Source organism: Lepisosteus oculatus, chromosome 6 (assembly GCF_040954835.1).
Source record: "Lepisosteus oculatus isolate fLepOcu1 chromosome 6, fLepOcu1.hap2, whole genome shotgun sequence".
In the NCBI taxonomy this organism is placed as follows: domain Eukaryota; kingdom Metazoa; phylum Chordata; class Actinopteri; order Semionotiformes; family Lepisosteidae; genus Lepisosteus; species Lepisosteus oculatus.
Window position 1 is genome coordinate 42,248,498 of NC_090701.1, and position 20,900 is coordinate 42,269,397.

At 43.7% G+C, this 20,900-nt stretch overlaps 2 protein-coding genes and 2 long non-coding RNA genes across 8 annotated transcripts in view; 3 read left to right on the forward strand and 1 right to left on the reverse strand.

The window, feature by feature from the left end:
• Positions 1 to 6,738, forward strand: part of LOC107078202 (uncharacterized) — a 31,905-nt gene extending 25,167 nt beyond the window's left edge. The window contains exons 8-9 of the mRNA XM_069191354.1: positions 174 to 256; positions 3,343 to 6,738. Of these exons, the coding sequence (XP_069047455.1) occupies positions 174 to 256; positions 3,343 to 3,402 (143 nt within the window). The 3' untranslated portion in view covers positions 3,403 to 6,738. The remainder of the gene's footprint in view (positions 1 to 173; positions 257 to 3,342) is intronic.
• A 1,090-nt stretch (positions 6,739 to 7,828) lies between these two features.
• LOC107078201 (uncharacterized) lies at positions 7,829 to 18,839 on the reverse strand. 5 transcript variants are annotated; one of them, XM_069191359.1, is made up of 7 exons: positions 17,218 to 17,274; positions 16,216 to 16,370; positions 13,028 to 13,333; positions 11,622 to 11,717; positions 11,374 to 11,398; positions 11,143 to 11,173; positions 7,829 to 9,945 (listed from the first exon to the last, which is right to left on the reverse strand). In XM_069191359.1, exons 2-7 carry the CDS (start codon positions 16,289 to 16,291, stop codon positions 9,814 to 9,816), a joined length of 666 nt encoding a protein of 221 aa, XP_069047460.1. In that variant the 5' UTR covers positions 16,292 to 16,370; positions 17,218 to 17,274; the 3' UTR covers positions 7,829 to 9,813. The 5 variants fall into 5 exon arrangements, 3 of the variants coding, with proteins under 3 accessions (XP_069047460.1, XP_015209508.2, XP_069047459.1); XM_015354022.2 differs by lacking the exon at positions 16,216 to 16,370 and having other exon boundaries at positions 17,218 to 18,839; XR_011189907.1 differs by lacking the exon at positions 16,216 to 16,370 and having other exon boundaries at positions 9,876 to 9,945; positions 10,953 to 11,173; positions 17,218 to 18,839.
• Positions 14,552 to 17,355, forward strand: LOC107078203 (uncharacterized). The gene is made up of 3 exons (XR_001479168.2): positions 14,552 to 14,580; positions 15,920 to 16,037; positions 17,136 to 17,355. It is a non-coding gene; the product is annotated as an uncharacterized lncRNA (long non-coding RNA).
• LOC138239431 (uncharacterized) lies at positions 18,335 to 19,127 on the forward strand. Its single transcript, XR_011189909.1, has 2 exons — positions 18,335 to 18,503; positions 18,875 to 19,127. It is a non-coding gene; the product is annotated as an uncharacterized lncRNA (long non-coding RNA).
• Positions 19,128 to 20,900: the final 1,773 nt, after the last annotated feature.

The following is a 20,900-nucleotide window of genomic DNA, read 5'->3' on the forward strand; positions in this document are numbered from 1 at the left end:
TCTCTCACACTGTGTCTCCTGTCCTGTTGTGTGTGTTTGTTACTGAAGGATTCTCTGTAATCTCCTCTCTCTCATTGTCTCCTGTTCTGTTGTGTGTTAATACAGTAATTTGTGTTCATACAGTAGTTAGAAATGTAGAGACATCAGAGAACTAATTCTCTTCCCAATTTCAGGTGATGATTCTGAATATCAAAACGTTACATCATCACGGAGTTCCAGCCATTCCCCAGAAAAAGAAAACTTGCTGCCTGGAGAGGTCAGTAAATGTCAATAGTCACAAGGAACCAGCAATCAGACACAAGCAAGACTACGTCTTCCAGGCAGTATAAAGACTTCCATAGTAGTCCACAACTGGCTCTATAGCCTAATCCGAAATCCTCATGTCTTGTCTCCAAGAGGTACTATTTCCAGGAGACACCATGTTGCTGTGTTGAATTTTCTGGTGTCATTTGCGCCTGCAACTCCTCTCCTGCCTGTCTGTGAGCTGATTCAAAGTGATTTCAGTTTTCTTCCCACAAAACCCTCCTGCATTCTGGATGGTCCCGAGAAAGAGACTCATAGTCCTCTGAGAATTCATCGAAGATGGTTTGTAGGTCTGTTTCAGGACCTGAATAACGAGGATCTCAGGCCCTGAGTGTTAATAATGGAATATTGGAGAGGGATTTCATTCTTAGTGTTGGGATCTGGTTTATTGTTGTGTTCTGGAACGGCAGCACGTTGGCATAGAATATTAGTCCCATCAACAAGACCTCATAGACTCAGTACAGTCTATGACTGTGGCTCAGGTCTGGTTCTGCTGTGCTCGGTCCAGTCCTGCTGCTGAGCTGCGTGAGGGTGGTGCTATATACTCCTGGTCCTGGTTTGGTTCTGTTGCTGAATTGGGTCAAGGCTATGATGTGGATTGCTGGTCCTGGTCTAGTTCTGCTGCTGGGCTGGGTGAGGGGGTGCAGGGTGGAGCTGGTCCTGATCCAGTTCGGCTGCCGGTTCTAATACAGTTCTGTTGCTGGGCTAGGTGAGGGGGTGCAGGACACTACTGGACCTGGTCCTGACGGACTGAGCTGGTTGGGGTTGTGTACATTGACGGATTCAAGAAGGGGGTGCAGATTGTCTCTGTTTGCCTCCAGGCTGTTGCCTGGGTATCTGGGTGTCCTTCAGTGTTCTGGTGAAGAACCCACTGGCCTGTTTCTTGAGGTGCTTGTGGTCATGCAGGTGTTGGGGCCCCCAGGTTGGGTGGTGAGCCTGGTGGCCGTTGGGGAGCAGAGAGCAGATCTCAGAGCTGATTCGCTGGCTTGTGTGACGATGGAGGTCCTGTCTGGGCAGCAGGGTGGAGAACACAGCTCTCCAGGGAGGGACCTCCCGAGTCACCCTCTCTGTCTCTCTCCTGATGGGCAGGGCCACCTGCTCTCTCTGGGTCCTCGGGTCGTCGGTGCAGGTGTGGATGATGCATTTCGGGGTTCCAAGGGCTGCCTTAGAAAGGACCAGCGGTGTCCTCTCTGTTGTTGGGCACCAGAGGGTTCTTGTTAGAGTTCTGGGAAAAGCCTGTTAGTGTCGAATTTCCCACTGGAGTCAGTGAGAAGGGCAACTTCTGGATTTCTGCTCTGGGCCTTCAGTGTGCAGTGGGGGTGTTGGGGGTGTTCGAATGTGCCGGGTGGCTGAGTGAGGGGATGTACAGTATCTGTGGGGTGCTGTGTTGGGTGTGATAGTCTGTGGGGTAGGTGGAGAGTGCTAGCTAAGAGAATGGTGGTGCTTTGTTGTTTCTTTTAGAGTGGGGTGGGTTTGCTGTGGGACTGTCAGATGGTGCCAAGAGGCAATCGGATTGTGTCAGGGGTGTTCAGGTGTGCAGTGGGGGTGTTGGGGGTGTCGGAGTGTGCAATGGAGGTGTTGGGGGTGTTCGAGTGCGCGTCGGGGGTGTTGGGCATGTTTGAGTGTGCAGTGAGGGTGTTGGGGGTGTTCGAGTGCGCATTGGGGGTGTTGGGCATGTTTGAGTGTGCAGTGAGGGTGTTGGGGGTGTTCGGTTGTGCAGTGGGGCTGTGTGGGTGTATAGTGGGGGTGTTCGAGTGCACAGTGGGGGTGTATAGTGTATAGTGGGGGTGTATTTGTATTTTTTCATTTGTTTATTATTCTTTACTTTTTCTGTTGCTTTACTGATGTTGGATTCCTTTTACACTAATTGATTCAGTTCAGAAAACAAAATCTCAGAATTAAAATTAGAAGCTCATCTCTGTACCTCTTTCCCACTCAGCTCTCTGTCAAACACACTCTCACACTACACTCCTCTCTCACTCTCTCACACTCTCACCCTTTCCCTCGGGGTGTTCTGTATAATTTACTCCAAGAGGTCTACACTCTTCTCTCACTCTCTCACAGCTGGAGATCAGACTCTGGACAGTTCCTCTTCACCAGTGTGTCCAGTGACAGGACTGGTAGAGTGTCACACTGGCCATCAGACTCTGGACAGTTCCTCTTCACCAGTGTGTCCAGTGACAGGACTGGTAGAGTGTCACACTGGCCATCAGACTCTGGACAGTTCCTCTTCACCAGTGTGTCCAGTGACAGGACTGGTAGAGTGTCACACTGGCCATCAGACTCTGGACAGTTCCTCTTCACCAGTGTGTCCAGTGACAGGACTGGTAGAGTGTCACACTGGCCATCAGACTCTGGACAGTTCCTCTTCACCAGTGTGTCCAGTGACAGGACTGGTAGAGTGTCACACTGGCCATCAGACTCTGGACAGTTCCTCTTCACCAGTGCAGTGAGTCCAGCTCAGATCTCAGTGTCTATTGTATGGGCTCTCATACTGTCTGTTCCCTGTGTGAATGAGGAGTTATATTGCTGAGGGATTTTGTGTTGGATTAATTGGTTATTGTACAGTAGTTTGTAGTTAAAGGTAGACTGTACTGTTTGCTGAGCCCTGTTTTCACAGTGACATGACAGCCAAGTGGGAGAGGCTAATGTGGCTGAAATAATCACTTTTTTCCAGGTGTCTCTTTTCCCTGTTTTACCCTACCTCAGTGTGAAGTGCAGCATAATTAACAGAGACCTATATTTACAGTGCATGTCACCACACAACTGTAAATATTGCAGTATAACAGAGATGCTTTCAGGATTTGCAAAGTGCTGATATTTTACAAGGTGTAATTATGGGCTTGGACTTCATTTAGCAGCAGATCATTTTTGGAGAAAAAGATCAGAAAACCTTATTTTGGGAACTGAAGGAGGACAAGACTCCCAGTGAAGTGTAGGTGTAGAGGGGGTTCACAGTTCACTGTGTGTGTCAGGCTGTCTTGGGCAGGATCACATGGGTATGTCCTCTGATGGTGTGTTTCTGTGTCTTTCTCTCAGGTGGCCTTTGCAATGGACGACCTGGGGAAGACGTCCAGTGTTGATAACAGTGTGCTGTGAGGTTCACACAGAGGTCATCTTCCAGAGAAATAGGGCCAGCGTCACGTCTGCTTTAATGTCACCTCTTATAAAATAAGTGATTAGCCCAGAAAAGCAAGAAACTCATCTTGGTAGTTGTACAGGTAGTTGCTGGTTTATGTTATGGATGATTAGTTGAAAAATGCGACAGTAGTAAGAGGATGCACATTTCCATACACCTAGTGACTGACTCACACACACACAGACTGACTAATATACTTTTCAGTATAAATGTGAAGAAAATATTCCATTTACAATAGAATGAATAAGCATGTTACAGAAGAGCGCATGGGAATGAGCTGTTTCAGTGCATCAGTGTTGTTTTAACATGATTTGTTTTGTTTATCTCCTTTGCAGACGTTCGTAGGTTCTTGTTTCCTTGAAACCCAGGTTAGGAATGTTGAGAACAGGAACAAGTTAGACCAGATGCTACATTATTTTGCCTTTGTTTTATTACAGTGTAATGTACAGCCAAAAGAGTAACAGAATCTACTTCCACACAGTTGATACATTGACATTGATATAGTTTAGTTGCAGTTTAATACTGCAAAGTATTAGAAAATGTACTCACACATGTCCACACTCAAGGACTTCTGAGATGTCCTGTGTCCCAGTGTGATTCACGCTGACACAGACACTGATATTATTAAAACCGAGGATTTAAAATAGTCATTAAATTGAGGGCGCAGTGACTTTGCTACAATTCAGTTATAATTCAGGGCTGCAGAGTATTTACTATCCAGGTGAAATAAGAACAGAGGGTCACTATCTGTCCTCACCCCAGCTCAGACAGTGACCCCTGAATCTCTACAGGGATCGCGGTCAGCAGACTAGATCTGTCTCTGACAGTCACACTTAAACATGTCCAGGTCTGTAGACCAGAAATCTCCGGTGACTACCGACTCATCACAACCAGTCAGAGCTCCATGTTCAGGTTATCTGAACATGTCCAGAGATGGAGGTATCTGCTGTGTTTAACAGTCTCAGTTAGTCTGTCCCCTGTGTCACTGTATCTGTCCATCTTACTGGCTGTCTCTATCCCCCATCTACAGTCTGCACCAGTATTTGACTCTTACATCTTCTTGGAATTTTAATCATATTAAAGCTTTATTTTAAAAAAGGTCAGCTTGGAGTAAACTGAAAGACTAGAATCGTAACACAAAAATAAATCCAAATTCTCCCTCTGTGCCTTGACAATCTCAGTGCTTGTGGTTCTCACTCATGATCCTGGAGAACTCTAGACTATCTAGACTACATTTATTGTTGTAGTCTTCTTATTTATTGTTATTGTCATCCTGTAAAGCGCTTTGAGAAGCCACCTTTAAAGGCGCTATATAAAATAAAGTTTATTATTATTATTATTATTATTATTATTATTATTATTATTATTATCTGGGCCCTTAATCACACGGGCTAGTTACTTCTTGTAATTGACAGACCTTTTCTGCTCTCAGCTCTCAGGTTCAGAAATACGCTGAGGTATTTCCAACACCATCTGCACTTAGCAGGATGTCAGAACAATGATCTTAACATGAGATCTTGTGATGAATGTATACAGGAGGGAATAACACTACTGTATATTGAACAGTGTCACACTCTCCCATTGTGGGAGCGACAGTGTATCAAACTCGTCCACAGTGGGAGTCGCACTGTGTCAGTTACGCCCACAGTGGGAGTTGAACTGTAGCAGACACACTCGCAGTGGTAGCGATGCCGTTGTGGACACGCCCACAGTGGGAGTGGCCCTGGAGCAGACACGCCCACAGCTGTAATGACAGTATCCACTGAGGGCAGTTTTGAAACTCAGGAAGTAGCATAGAGATGATACCAATTACAAACACACTCAACTTTTTAAGAGCTTAAAGAAAACTTCCCAAGATGTTAATTGGAAAGTTTGATTTATCCTTTGATTACTTCTAAGTACTAGGGTAGAGAACAACTGCTGGATGCCATTTTAATGATTTTTTATATTTTTGCTTCTAATGTTTTTATATCCATTTCAATCCCGTTAATGACTTTAGGTTTCATGTATATACAGCATGTCTCTGTGCTCTTGCTGTGCGCTATTGCAGCTGCTCTTTCTCAGCAGGACAGAGAAACACTGTGAGATCGGTGTCTCTGTCCTGTCCACTGCAGGACATACAGCACAGCAGCTCCGCCTGCTCTGGTCTTTGTCACTTCACCTCCTCACTCATCTCGGGTTATTACTCAGTTCAAGTGACGAGTGACCCTTGCGACAGAGAAAGGGAAAACTGGATTTAACCAAATCGTCTTCCCAAGTTTTCCCGATCCCCCGTCTCCTTCTGTCTGCAATGTCCCGGGATGAGGACTCGTCCTCCTGTGGACAGGCTGCAGTGTGTTACAGTACCAGTCACCCGGCTCCTTGGAGTCAGACACCAGTTCACTGAAGTGCTGCTTCTGTCACGTCTCTCTTGTGCTGAAAAGAATATTGCAGTGAAATTGTGAGACAGGCTTAAGTGAAGCATTTCTCAGTCATATTAACCTGTGTGCTGCTTTAACGCTTGTTTAGATGTGTTTTTTAGATTTTGTATTTTGGCAAGATGTTACACACCGCTTATCATGTATTAACAGCGGTCTTTATAATATAGTGTTTTTGTTATTTTCATTTTGTTCACTTCATGTTTTTGAGTTTGTGCAAAAACAGTATATCTGCTCTAAGTGCACTTGCAGTTTTGTATAGCTTTGAAGTGATGCTCGCCATGTTATCGATACACTTATCATGACAAAGTAATAGATTTTATTTGATCTAGTTTAATAGACATTTCTCCGTTTTAATTTGCACCTCTCTATAAATACCTCACAGTTAAACCTGTCAAAGCTGTGCTGTATTTGTGCTTACGTTTTGTACTGGTGAAGAGCAGCTGAGGTTTAATTGTGTGGCGAGACACTCTGGTCTAGAGCCTCTGAATCAGATCCCGTCACACAGCAGCTGTCCCGGAGGAGGGCAGCAGATTCAGGGACCTGTACCACTGGGCAGTGTTCATCCAGTGGACACAGCGGGTCTGTCCTCCTCTGGTCTAGGACACTGTGAGACGCTGAGCAGCTCAGTCCATGATGACTGTCCCTCTGGGTGAAGCTGCACAGAGCAGTGGTGCCGACTGCTGGACAGACTGAGAAAAACAAGTGATGACTGTGATTATAACAGAGAGGTGTCAGGTGTGGGTCTTGATCGTCTGTACACCTGAGTGAAGTATTAAGATTCACACTGTGAAAAGAGATGTGTCCTCATTTATGTTTGCCTGCTTGTTAAGCTCTTTGAATACTATTTCAGGAAATAAAGCCATAATTGGAATAAAACACAGTGTGTACCGACTCATTTGGAAACTGCCTGTTGCGCCTGTACTGATAAATGTTACCTACTGTATATTTAAAGACATTTAGAACTGTTACCTGAAGGAGTAACATTATTGTGAATGGATTACAAATGACACTTCATAAAGGAAGATAAATACTAAAACATCAACTGACTAGTAGTCAACCATTTAAACAGTACCTTCCAGATTTAATCATACCTTCTATAAAATAAGATCCAAAAACAAAGCTTTATGCAGTATTGAGTCACTGTTATATCACTTGAAGCACCATCCAATAAGTATGGAACCATTTCCTTCAACATAAAGAAAATATTTCTGTTACTGTTTCTTCACCTCCATTCCTCAGTTCTATCATTTTAGTTGTATAATTTTTTTGTATCAAAACTGAACCAGTTCGTGAAGTGGCCATGCATGGCCTTTCACAGACCAGCGTCATAGGAAATAGGAGTGTCTGTAGTTCTCTTCTCTCTCCACAGTCCAACCCCCATCACTTCAGTGAAGGCTTACAGGATTTCGGTCTCATCTGGGCCAAAAACATTGGTCTAAAACTCCCCCGGCTCATCTCTTCCAGCTGACTAAACAACCTTCTAAATCAAAATTCGAACAAATTCTCATGTGGTTTTTGCGTTCTAGGTGCTGATGAGAGATCTTGCAGTGTAGCCCTTGTAACCTGCTGTCTCAGTCCTCTGTGAACTGTGGATTTGGACACCTTCACCCCTGCTCTCTCAAGACAGATTGAATATTTCACTGACAGCTGCATTAGTTTTCCTCAACAGCTGTCAGATTTTTTCCATCATCAACTACAGATGTTTCTCTGGGCTGATCTGGCCTTGGATATTGTGATCACTCAACGACACACACCAGACACGCCTGTTGGTCAGTTGTGCCAGTACCTCTGCCCCTTCGCAATGAAGAGGTTCAACACTATCTGTGTAACTGACCCAGGAGGGTAGAACTGCTTCATCCTTATTAAAATAAAATACAGCAGAGTCTCACCCTCTGCCAGTCGAACATTAGCTCATTCGTGATTCAGTCTTAACAGGTTTCGTATGGAAGAAGATCAGAGCAGGATGTAACCGAATGTATTTAATGCAACATTCAAATTAAGCAGGAGCATTAAGCATGAGCCAAATACATTAACACATAAATGGCTTTTTTCATGTCCCTAACAGGTAACATTACTGTTTACATCATGATACAGTTTTGTTTATATTGAGCCAAGTAATGTCCAAATGAGTAAGAAAAGTTCAAGAATTCCATGAAGTAATATCCACCCTGTACATCACATATATCAGCGTTATCGCAGACTGCTTCCATCCAGAGGCGGTGATTTACACTTAATAAGAAGACTTCCCCACAGCAGGCAGTAGCTACTAGTGCAAGTGCTTCGCTAGTTCTCTGTCGCTGACGAGCAGGGTCTCCAGAGGTGTTCGCAGGTCAGGAGGACTGCAAGCTGCTAAGGGGGATATAACTACAGTACCAGCCTGCACTACTCCAGACTCCTCATCACCTGCACATGTACCAGACACATTCATTCAAAGGCGTACTCTTCTTTTTAAATCGGACCTCTTTTTCGTGCACCTTGACCACTGGCTGGAATTGGACTTGGACCTTCCTGTGTGGGAGATGACAATTCCACCCCAGAAACACCAATCAGCTCTCTGCTCAGAGGAGCTAGAAAGGCAAGCTCTGCTCCCCCCATCGCACTGCGAAGAAGCTTTATACAGTACAAGATATATAACAGCAAAAAATTAAAATGACTGATGTTATAATTGCTTACGGAGGAAGTGAAACCAAAGAGACGTATTTCAACATACAACTCTAAACTAAAACTCGGAATAACAGAATAATTCGTACACACTATAAAACAGCATATTTATGAAGTGGGTGTGCTACTGTCGTCTCATGCATTTGTAACGAGTATTAAACTGCAGCAGTGCACTGTAGCTTGTGAAATACTGTTGATTGAGGGGTCAACATTGTAGGGGAAGTGTATTAAAAATGGAAAGGTTATATTTAGACATTTTGCTGAAGAGGCTGGAGTGTGGGCTTGTTTTCTGCCTGTGGAAAAGCTGATTCTGTCGGATCATTTCCTGTTCAAGCCTGCAGTGTGACCACTTCCCAGTTCTGTTCACAGAAATAAACTCCTGCTGCCTTGTTGGGGTCCAGTTAAACAGAAGTAGGTTCTTTCACACAAACGCACTGAGCTTTGCTACAGTACATAGTGTTCAGCGTTTTCATTGTTTGTACTGCAGCGACACCCAGTTAGCCTTCACTGAATCTTCACTAGATTGTAACTCAGCAGCAATAACCTTATTCACTGCCCTCTGCTACATACTGTAGTTTTAACATGCATATTCACATACAGTATAGTGGTGGTGATTGTCAACTAAACACATCTCCAGTCTGTTGGGAATAATATTGCCAGGATGTCTCATTGAACAACTGCACACAGCCATAAGCACACTTATCTATTGCTCAACTACAGGACTAAAATTATTCTTATCATTTATTCAGCAAAATCTTTATCCAAAACAACTTCATTCTGTTCTCCTGTATGCAGCTGAAATACCCTGAGTGAAGCATCTTGCTCAAGGACACAGCAGCTGAGCCTCAAGTGTGATTTGAACCCACAATCCCCCCTTTTCTAAGTCCAGGACTGTACAGCCTGACACAGTGAGAACAGATACAGTACACTCCTAAGTGTGCTTCATCTGGACATCTTCCTCTGTTAAACGACAGACAGAGACAGTGTATCTCAGTAGGAGAAAGACAGTAATGAGCTCACAGTGTCTTCCTCTGGAAGATGACAGAGACAGTGTACCTCAGTAGAAGAGAGACAGTAATGAGCTCACAGTGTCTTCCTCTGGAAGATGACAGAGACAGTGCACCTCAGTAGAAGAGAGACAGTAATGAGCTCACAGAGTATAAAATATACAGTTTCTCAGTAGTACAGGACTGAATCTGCTGCTCTATACAGTATCTTCTTCCTGATGTGAACACTTGCCTCCTCTGTCCTCTCACTGCCAGGGTCTCTGCAGCTGGTGTGGGGTTTGGTCTATAACGCCTCTCGCTGCCCCCCTCCACCCTTCACCTCTGCATACACTGTGTGCTGCTCTCCAGCAGGGGGCGCTGCTCTCAGCTTCTGTCTCTTCATGTCAAGAGCTGCATAGGCCACCTCCTCAGGATACTGCGAGGAACCAAAGGAAAGAGAAAGAAGAGGGATCATCTCTCCACAATTCAGGAGGAAAGGAGATTCCGTTCAGTTTCTGAAAGGTCCTCTGGGCTGTGTTTCCAGTCTGAACTCCTTTAACGTGCAGCCTTAGGGCTCAAGAAGGAAGCAGGACCAGAGGGCCAGGGTGTCACTTAACCTGGGGACAGGACCAGAGGCGCTCCTTTACCCAGAGAGCACTGGGGCTTTAAACGGGCTGCAGCCTTCCTGTTCCACCCAGCGGTGGGAGAGCTCCTTCAGGGGAGAAGCTGGGTGAGACTCTGGGGTTGGTGGGTTACGGAGAGGTCAGATGAAAAGGAGTCGAATGGAGTGTCTTTCATGCAGAAGAAACCTGATCCCCAGGCAGAGCGAGGAGTGAACCAGCGGGGAGAAAGAAAGGAGGCAGTGAGGAAGAGGAGGGATGCATGAGACGAAAGAGTGAAAATTCTAAGAATATTTTTTTTATATCTGTAATGACTTCAGAACGTTTGGGGAGCCAAGGAGAAAGTGAACTTGGCTACTGTCATCACTACCAAAATTTCAGTGTCTACTCCATTTACTGTATTAATTAATTAGTATTAGTGTATTTATTTCTGTCCATTATCACAGAAAGGGACTGTCCTCTTCCTGGGCACTAGTATGGCAGAAGATGCCAGATAGTCAGGGTATTGAGGCATGTGTAGAGCTACAGAGGTACACTATCTGGGTAAATAACTGCTCTGATAGTGGAGACCAGATGGCTGAACACCACTAGAAATTCAGAATCTCTTCCTGGATTATTAGTGAATTTTATCTGCATTAATATATAGTTTTGAACCATAAGTAAGTCATCATGAATAAGAAAATAATAAGAATATGAGAGTTGTTACAGTTGCATCTTCCCAAGACTTCAAACAGCATTAAAGACACTAGAAATTCATTTAGTTTTATTTTTGAATGTTGAAAAACGCAGTTAAATGTGTAATCATGTTAAGAAGCGGAAGCACTTGTCAGCAATCTGTTCCTCAGTACAAAAGCTGGGCCTGTCAGAGCTGCTTGTAAATGAGAGTGGTAATTTCTAAACTAGACACTCTAGAGATGTCAGGACTCCAGTCCAGGATGAATCCTTAGAGCCTGGAGATCATAGTCAGGGTCCTAATCCAGACTCTACAGTTAGAGCAGAGAGCATGAACTCACACTTTCCTGAGCTCCATTGTTGGAAGGAGATCTGTGAAGACAGAAGAAAAAGACAGGATAAGTACTCCGTTAAATATCAATGACTTCTTTAAACATCACAATTCTAATACTGTATTTACTTCTGCTGGAAAAGAATTCAAAACCTGTTATAGACAGCAGAATAGAAAGATAGTGCTAAATGCATTGAGCTCACTAATATGAACATTCTCTGTGTTTCCTGTTACACAGTACCTGTCTTCATCTCTGGGCTTTTTACCTGTCAAGAGAAAAGAGACCCAACTGAGTGATTTTGGAGAATGTAGCTGAACACAGTTAAACAGCAATAGTCTGCAAGTGACCCTGAACACAGCAGTGTGAGGAGAAACAAGGGCTCTGGACTGGTGGCCAGCTGTGGGTTTAGTGATCCTGAATGTGATGTTGACGGTAATGACGATGGTGATGATGGTGATGATGATGGTGGTGATGGTGATGATGATTACCTCGGAGTCTGCAGTACAGCACTAGAGCCACAATTCCCAAACACACAGCTCCTCCACCAGCTGCCCCAGCGTATAGAAGGACTCTGTCATCAGCCCCTATAACACAGAGACACATTACTGCAGCTCCTCTCTAGACTCTCAACACTGACTGGACACTCCAGTACATTAACACTGCACTGAGAGAGAGGGGTTAATACAGTCCAGACACACTGACTGGACACTACAGGACATTAACACTGCACTGAGAGAGAGGGGTTAATACAGTCCAGACACACTGACTGGACACTACAGGACATTAACACTGCACTGAGAGAGGGGTTAATACAGTCCAGACACACTGATTGGACACTACAGGACATTAACACTGCACTGAGAGAGAGGGGTTAATACAGTCCAGACACCCTGACTGGACACTCCAGTACATTAACACTGCACTGAGAGAGAGGGGTTAATACAGTCCAGACACACTGACTGGACACTACAGCACATTAACACTGCACTGAGAGAGAGGGGTTAATACAGTCCAGACACACTGACATGACACTACAGGACATTAACACTGCACTGAGAGAGAGGGGTTAATACAGTCCAGACACACTGACTGGACACTACAGGACATTAACACTGCACTGAGAGAGGGGTTAATACAGTCCAGACACACTGATTGGACACTACAGGACATTAACACTGCACTGAGAGAGAGGGGTTAATACAGTCCAGACACCCTGACTGGACACTCCAGTACATTAACACTGCACTGAGAGAGAGGGGTTAATACAGTCCAGACACACTGACTGGACACTACAGCACATTAACACTGCACTGAGAGAGAGGGGTTAATACAGTCCAGACACACTGACATGACACTACAGGACATTAACACTGCACTGAGAGAGAGGGGTTAATACAGTCCAGACACACTGACTGGATACACAATGGAGAGACTGACTATCCACTGTCACCTTAGCATTCTGAACATAATAATGATGCACTTTGGGGGAATTCTGACCATCAAGTCTCTGTACTCCTTTCATATATCATGGCACTTCCAAGTCCTTTTAAAAGGTGCAGTCCAACTATTCATTTAGTCAGTATGTCAGTCAAAGAAATCTCAAAAAGTAAAACAGGATGATAAGAAATTAATAATGCACTACACATGCTCTTCATTCTATTGCAATTAAACTGTTTAGGCAGAAAAAAGGCATTTTCAGACACGCAAATGTTCTCATATAGAGGTCTTCAGTCATCTAAGAATAAATAATTAATCACTTGAGAAACAGGTAAAATGACTACCCAGCTGCAAGTCAAACAAATCTACCAGTGAACACAAATGAATCAAAAGAATGAATACTCCTCACAGTCATTTCAGATCAGTGGACACGGTCCCAGTACAGAGGTGTACTTACTGTACACAGTCAAGCTGAATTCCACTGTCATTGTGTGCTCCTCTTCCTTTCTCTCCACTGTATAAACCCCAGCGTCCTCTGAGCTCAGGGCTGTGATCGTGAAGAATCCAGTGGCTTTGTCCCAGGTGAAGCGCTCTGTACCTTTGAACTTCCCAAACACACTGAACTCACTATTCAAGACAGCTGCTATGGTTGTAGATTCTCCATATTTCAAATATCCCCGCTGTAGTACTGGGATTTGAAAAGTGACCGACTGTCCGACAGCACGAGTCAGCTGCCTGTTGTCAGACTGGGGGCTGGTCGGCACTGTGAGGGAGAGAAAATAACTTCAGTTGATTTTGCATTTAAATACCAGTATGTTTTGTGCACGTGTTTGAACAGGAAAATTAAATTTGTCTCCAATATCATACCATAAGACATTACCTCTCATACCGTAATCACAAAAGTTGCAGGTTAAGACATAAAAAGTGAACATTAGGAACATTGACAAGCAATTGCATGTTCTTAAAAAAAGCTCTAAGTAGCACATCTTAATACTTTGTAGCTGTGTCCATTTTTTTTTAATCTGAAGAAGTAATAGGTTTTTCATCAAGGGATGTTTCAAGATTGATCTGTCTTTTGAGCCACGTACAGTACAGTATGTAAAAATACTAGAATTAGCAATTTCCCCTATTACAAGACCATTGTTGGACTATTTTATGCAAAGAAAATTCGGTAACGTGAAAAGAACCAGGAAATTGTTTTTTTAAGGGGCACGATGTACCGAGTTGACCTACAGTAGGTAGTTCATAACACATCTGCAAAACTATATGGAAACTGTACCGTCTCACACATGCAGACCTCGGAAATATTCGGAAATATTTTTTTACATAAAATAATTGAACATACATCCAAGTTTAAAAAACAAAACAAACATCACGATCCATGACTTTGTATTTACAACGCTGTTACTTGCAAACCTAACACAATTAGGTCACAGTTCTTTTATTTGTGTAGATTTGTGAGAGTACACCCTGCCATCTGAAGACAGAGCCTTTGTTACTGTAAGTCATTTCTCCCAGCTGAAATCGTGTCTTTTGCAGTATGCAATGTAATGACCCAGGGCATGTTCGCTTGTCCAGCTCAGTGAAGATACCCCCACCCCACCCACACCAACAAACAGCACAATCACTGAAACACACCGCATTGCTTATTGCTCCATTTGTGCCTCTGGAAGTACTGTAGCGTTTATGCTGGTTTCCTTTCCGAGACATAGCGCCTTGTTTTTCCGGGTAAACACGTGACTGTCTAAAAGGCGGTTTACAGGTAACAACACACTCTGTACTTTTAATCACTGGATGTGATTACAAGTACCCAGTGCTTTCTTTTGCATCAGCAATTACAGAAAGATCATGACCACCAAATCATTCAATTGTGATCTTTTGATAAGTTGACCCCGGTGTTTAGTGTTGAACTGATTTGAACTTCTCTTGACTTGCCTATTTAAAACGGACACAATGAGAAATTGATTAAGTAGGTAACTGAGTCAGCAGGCGTTGGCTGCAAAGGAACAGGTAAAGGTTTATTCCTTCGTGTGTGTAAAGAAGCCGAAACATTTTTTTTTTATCTTTTCAGCATGCGAAATTGATTAAATGTTTGGGACAAGTTTAATTTTCCTGTTCACACAAATGCGCAGAAAATACTGGTATTAAAATCACAATCAATCACCGCCCCCCACCCGGGCACACAGAGAAACAGAATCGCAGATCTTGTTATCCTCGCATCCAGTAATACTGTTTGAGCTTTTCAGATAGTGTAACTAGAGGGTCAAAATCGCTGTACCTGATCGCGTGATTACCCGAAAAAACAAGGCGCTACTGTACTGTATATCTCGGAAAAGAAAGCAGCACAAACGCTACTTTCAACGGCATAAACCCGCGCAAAGGCAGCACTAACGAATGTGGTTGCATCGTTTTTGCCGTTTGCAGGGGGGAGCAAATTAATTTCACACTTTTAAAAAGGTTAGGGTACAGACAGGTTGGCTTTTAATACTTAAGGGTCCAACTGTATATGTTAAGAGGTCTTTTCCGCTCCCTATTGTAGTGAAGGGCAATACTTCCTTCCTTTCTAGAACAGACGGTTGATCTCCAGTTCCAATAAATCTCTTTTCTTTTAGTTTCCTTTTTCTTCATACTTTGAAAATGTTCTTTTAAGCTGTGCTCTCACACTGCTGGAATCGTCCAGCTAACTCACCTAAGCCCTGCAACCGTGCCTTTTTAAACCCCTAGCGCCGTGATTCACCCAAACTAACCACTGCACCAGTATCTCAGTAATTCCTTTGATTCTGTATGTGTGTTTGCCACTCCCCCTCTCTTAGTATTGTAACGCAACGGGGGCTCAGGCGGGCGCCCTTGCCGCATCTGGTCGGCCCCATCCCGACTGAGGCTCGAACCCGGGACTCCCGCGTCTCTCTGCAGCGACCTAGCCCCGTGAGCTAAAGAGAGATCTATGAGCAAATGTGTGCTAACTGTACTAACAACGAGACCACAGATATTCAGTAGATTGGGAAGAACGGAGATCCTAAAACAGACCCCTGCAGAACCTCTGCTCACACACGATCCAGTGAAAGACAACACAGTTTCCTGTTTGCCGTGCTGTTCTTGATACATGTGTATACTGTACGTTACCCTGGATTCCTGAGGCTTTCAGTTTGAGAATCAGTCTTTTATGAGGGACTTGTCAAACACCTTCTTGAAATCTATTGTATATCATGTCATACGATTCAGGGTTTTTATGCAATTGTCATTTGCACAAAGAATTCTAGCAGGTCAGCTAGACAAGACCTTTCCTTTCACAGCCCATGCCGACTGTCTCTTAACATGTCCCTGTTCTTCTGGTATTCTTCTAACGTAGCTCCAGCGATCATTTCCATACAGTCACCAGTAACAGGAGGAAGACACGAGGAAGGAGGTCTGCAGTTTTCTGCTCCAGTTGTGGGGACCAGTGTGAGGCGATTGTGATTGTCCCTTCTGTACGTACTGCTCCCTTTCTCATACTCTCGCTTGACGTCTGGGAGAAACAGATTTCTTTATTTTTCCTTCATTTCCTTTAATATGACTGGTAAAATACCTTCAGGCCCCAGGGATGAATCTGTTTTTAACAGAATCCTAGCCCCTGTTATAACCCAGCATCAGTTATGGTAGAATTACCTGGTACTGCAGGTGTCTGATCATTCACAAGGGCTCCGTTATTGACATCTTCCGAACACCAGTATGAAACATTCATTTAGTATGTCTCCGCCATCTTCTATAATTAATCCCCTCTGTCTCGTAGACTGTTTCCTTCCACTTTTACTGTTGTTGTACTGATGAAAGTGCAACATGTTTTTTTAGTCTCTATTACAATCTTATTTTCTCTCTCTCCTGGTAATTCTAATGTCTGTTGCAGCTGCACCTGTTTACTCTCTCTTGTCTCTGAGCCATAGACACTTGTACAGAGTCTGAGGAACGCTCTCTGCACATTACACATTCCTGCTGCTTTTTGCCTCTTCAATAGATGCTGTCAAATTAATAAACTAATAGCTTAAGGCTCAGAAAAGAGGACTGAATAATTAATGTTTAAACATTATTTAAACCAAATAATTAATATTTAATTCAATAAGAATTGAATTAATTTATTTACAACTTTCTGGTGATTCACTACCTACCCTTACACCGTCACAGTGATATTATAGTTAATAAAAACAGAATCACTTCTGACTGTGTTCAAAAAACATTTAGCTTTTTTCCTGTTTCTGTCTTAAAGCCCCCTGTGTTTTTTCCCATTTGTTGTGTATATTCTTGTTTTGCTCTGCTAAAAATCAGTGTAAAAACAGTCAACAAAAGTATAAGAAATATTATTGGTTCTACAATTATAAAACACCCACAGTGTACCACAGAAAACATGCAGCATGATGCAGAACTAGAATAAATACTGCATTGGTAAGGGCTCACGTCAACATCCATAGAATCTGTCTCGAGTACAATTGACTTTTAACAGACAGGAGAGCGGACTGATCCAAATGTTCGGAGACATTCAGAGGAAGGCGTTTTCCTCTGTACTGAGGACCTGGCTCCTGTCCCACCAGCAGGTCTTCAGCTCAGAGACGTGCTCTCCCGGGACGCAGACAGCACAGGCACAGACAGGAGCAGACACCCCAGGAACAGCCCTACCGTTCAGCCAGCAGACGCCCAGCAGCAGAAGAGCGTGGAGCCTCATGTCTGAGTCCCGTCGTCTCTGCAGCAGGGACTCGCTCGTGCAGGTCTGGGCCCACTGTAGCCACTCCTCTTCCTCCTCCTCTCCTTCAGAAACTCTCTCCAGGCATGAAGCCGCCCAGCTGCAGTCCAGCGATTCTAGCTCCCCTCCTCCAAAGGGGTTGGTGGGTTCAGACGCAAGAGCAGAACTGTGATTCTGGTTAACTTTGCATATGCAACTGTTACGCTTAATCGTAGTGTCAATGAGGCTCATCACTTAATATCTTCCTTTGACTCAATATGCCTCTTACATGTTATTCATATTGATGTAACTCTCTTCTCCCCCCTGAGCCCTACAAAGTGAAGCGAATGATCTTGTTGCCATAGAAATCCATAAACCACACACTCCACACAGGTTACTGTACATTAGGTTCGAATCCACATTTTTCAGAGATGTGACACAAGGTGAAAGGGCCTTTCTTCTGCTCTAGCTCCTTATTGACCGTCTTCAGCTGTGGATGTGGAGTTCATCCAGCCTGCATGTGATTATTCATCAGAAAGAGCTGCTACATGTCATCCCATCAGTTGCAACATCACAGCCGTGTGGTCTGAGGAAGCTGGCAGCTCTCTGCTTCATTTAGCACAGCAGCTGCTGGAGAGCCCGAGTCCTGAAACACTCCTTCGCACTTTGAGCAGAACGAGATACTCTAAATATGTTCACCTCTGGCAGCTTCTGGGGCACTATGGACACGCATCACATGTGTACTGTATCTCCTTGCATCCCTACACCATGACCAAAGTGCTTTAGAAAGAAGTAAAGTACTTTAGAAGACAGTACTTCAGGGATTTCACTTAAAAGAAAAGGAGTCCCAAAAAATAGAATCACTGAATTAGAATGATATTAGAAAAGCCAAGACATCGAGGGTAGACAGAGGGTAATAAGATTGCAATGGAGGGTGAAGTCAATAATAAATGTATTGTTTTGCAGTGAAGTGTCTCGAGAGACAACCAGGTTTCTCTTTAAGATGGCGAAAGGGAAATGGGTGGTCGTAAGAGACTATTTCACTCAGATGTTTACCAAGGAGGAACCAGACACATGCAAATGAACCCGTCTCCAGGGCCTGGATGGTATTCTACCGATTCTATCTGAAGAAACGAGATGCTGTTCATGGGCCGCTGGCTCAACTCTTGTAGCAGTCTCTCCAGACAGGGGCCAGAGGCAGGGATAGAGAAAAGCTCATGTAGTCCCCATCCGTCCAAGAAAGGTGAGAAAACAGAGCCGAGTAATTCAAGACCAGCAGGTCTGTACGTCTGATGCATGCGAGGTTATTGAAACAGTTAAAATGAGAGGATCATCTGTATTGCGATAGGAGAGACTGTTATGACTTTAAAAGATCAACAGGAATTTAGAAAAGGTAGATCTTGCTTATCTTGTTAGAGTGCTTTGAACAAGCTGCAACAGCAGTGAAAACACAGTGACAACGTGATCTGTTCGATTTGCACAAGGACCACAACCGTCATTTATATCACCGATCTAGATCCAGGTACTGTACAGTTACTAAACTAGTCTTCAGGTGTGAGCACCTGAAGAAGGCTCCACGGCCAAAACGTTCTGTTTTCTTTCTTCTCTTTTCAGCATCCTTCGCACTTTGAGCAGAACGAGATACTCTAAATATGTTCACCTCTGGCAGCTTCTGGGGCACTATGGACAAACAAATGTACATCCATAAATATTGGAATAGATGGCTCACACTTTTACTGTATTATTTTTACAAACTATTCACAAACATTCATTTTATGTTTAACAAGTTTTTAAATATTTTTGTTGTCTGAAACCACAAACTTGTCTCTGAGCCAAACCGTTTTCTGTGCAGTTTGACTGGTGATTTGTAGCCTCTGATATACCGGACTGTGGCGTTTTGAATCCGTCTGCCCTCCGGCCTACCCTTTCCGCATCAGAGCGCCGGTGTGGAATCGATCCACGGAAAATATGCAAGAGCCGATAGAGAACAGAGACCAGGAGGAAAAAATATTCTCTTTAGTGAGAGTGGGCTACACCCAACCGGTGAGGTTTATGGCGTGCTTCTGTGACAAACCCCATACCACCCCCGTGAGCATTTAATATAGGGTTCCCAATTAGGGACACCCATGTCGTTGACAAGAAACTGCATTCCCACGCCGCTGTCAGAGTGTCGAGATCCTCTGGTGGCGAACAGTATCGCGATGCCAATTTCGCCGGCGAATGTCCGCCGCTGTGTCTCAGTCATTAGAAACACAGTGTTCCCAACTGCTCCCGCCCCGCTTCCCTGTTCAGCGCCGACTCCCGGCTCACAGACGGTCAGGACTGTTTCTGCAGTGAGGTGGGTTCAGCCGGCGATGGGTTCCGTGAAACACTAGTCTCCCAGGACAGGAATGTTATCACTTTGGCTATACTGTACTTCATCTGTTACACCAGGAACTGAATTAAAATGTTTAGGGGACGTGGCTGCGTTTTCTTGTGTGCCTGATGTGAGCCTCGCTCTTTCTTACGTAAAACAAAAATAAACGGCAATGTTTTCCAGGCATTAAGGTTCCCCAGATGAAAGGAAATTAAGATGAATTCTCGTAAATTAACATTAAGCTTTAATACGTGTTGAAAGTCTGTTGTATACAAATCCCTACAGCACCAATACCGGCTGCCGTGGTCAGTACACACTGTACACAAGGTTAACACCAGCTGCAACCAACGTGGCTGCTAAGGTGAGTCTATTGCTCTGTACTAAAATGTTTTCCGTTGCAACAAACCCAAGTTAACAGCAGCTGCCCTGTAGGGGGGACTCAAGTACTGGACTGAGTTAGTACCACTCTTGCTACAGACGATTTAATACCATGCGGGGCGCAATACTGGATCGCCAGGAAATGAATGCGGTAACAGCTTATTACTGTAATAATATTGTTACTACGAAATTATTTAACTGTCCTTTGCTGCGAAATTTATTGTAATATTTGCCTAAAATTACATCCCAATCACCATAAAATAGACCTACATCTTATGTTCTAATCACCAGTATCACATACTGTACTATAGTACCTGTAGTCAGCGTTGGAGGATTCTGAGAGAGATATATATATATACAGTGTTGAGACACATGTTCTGTGGAGGGAAGCAAACTGAAATCTAGACAAATGGGACATGACAGGTGTGTCCAGTCACTGCCTGGTGTCACTTGGATATTTATTCTGCTATTATAGTGAGGGGCTCCACTCAGGGGTTTCATACAGGGGTACAGTGGGTACAATGTGTTAGTTTACAGTATGTAGTCAAATGTAAGGGTATGTGAAAGGACGATTCTGTGGATTGCAGTCAAGGAGCTTAATCTAGTAATTTAAAGCAGTAGGTTGATCGGGGTCATTATCAGAACTGGTTTGAAGACCTGAAGAAGGCTTCACAGCCGAAACATTGTGTTTTCTCTCTTCTCTTTTCAGCATGGAATAAACCTATTACTTGTTCCTATGTAGATATTTGTTTACTTACAAATATTTCAAATATTTTTAAACAGAACCCATTAGTTTAGCTTGGTAGAATATCATTTTTAATGCTTATTACTCTGTATGGAGTTCTAAAACTAGCCCTATAATAATAATAATAATAATAATAATAATTGCTTACATTTATATAGCAC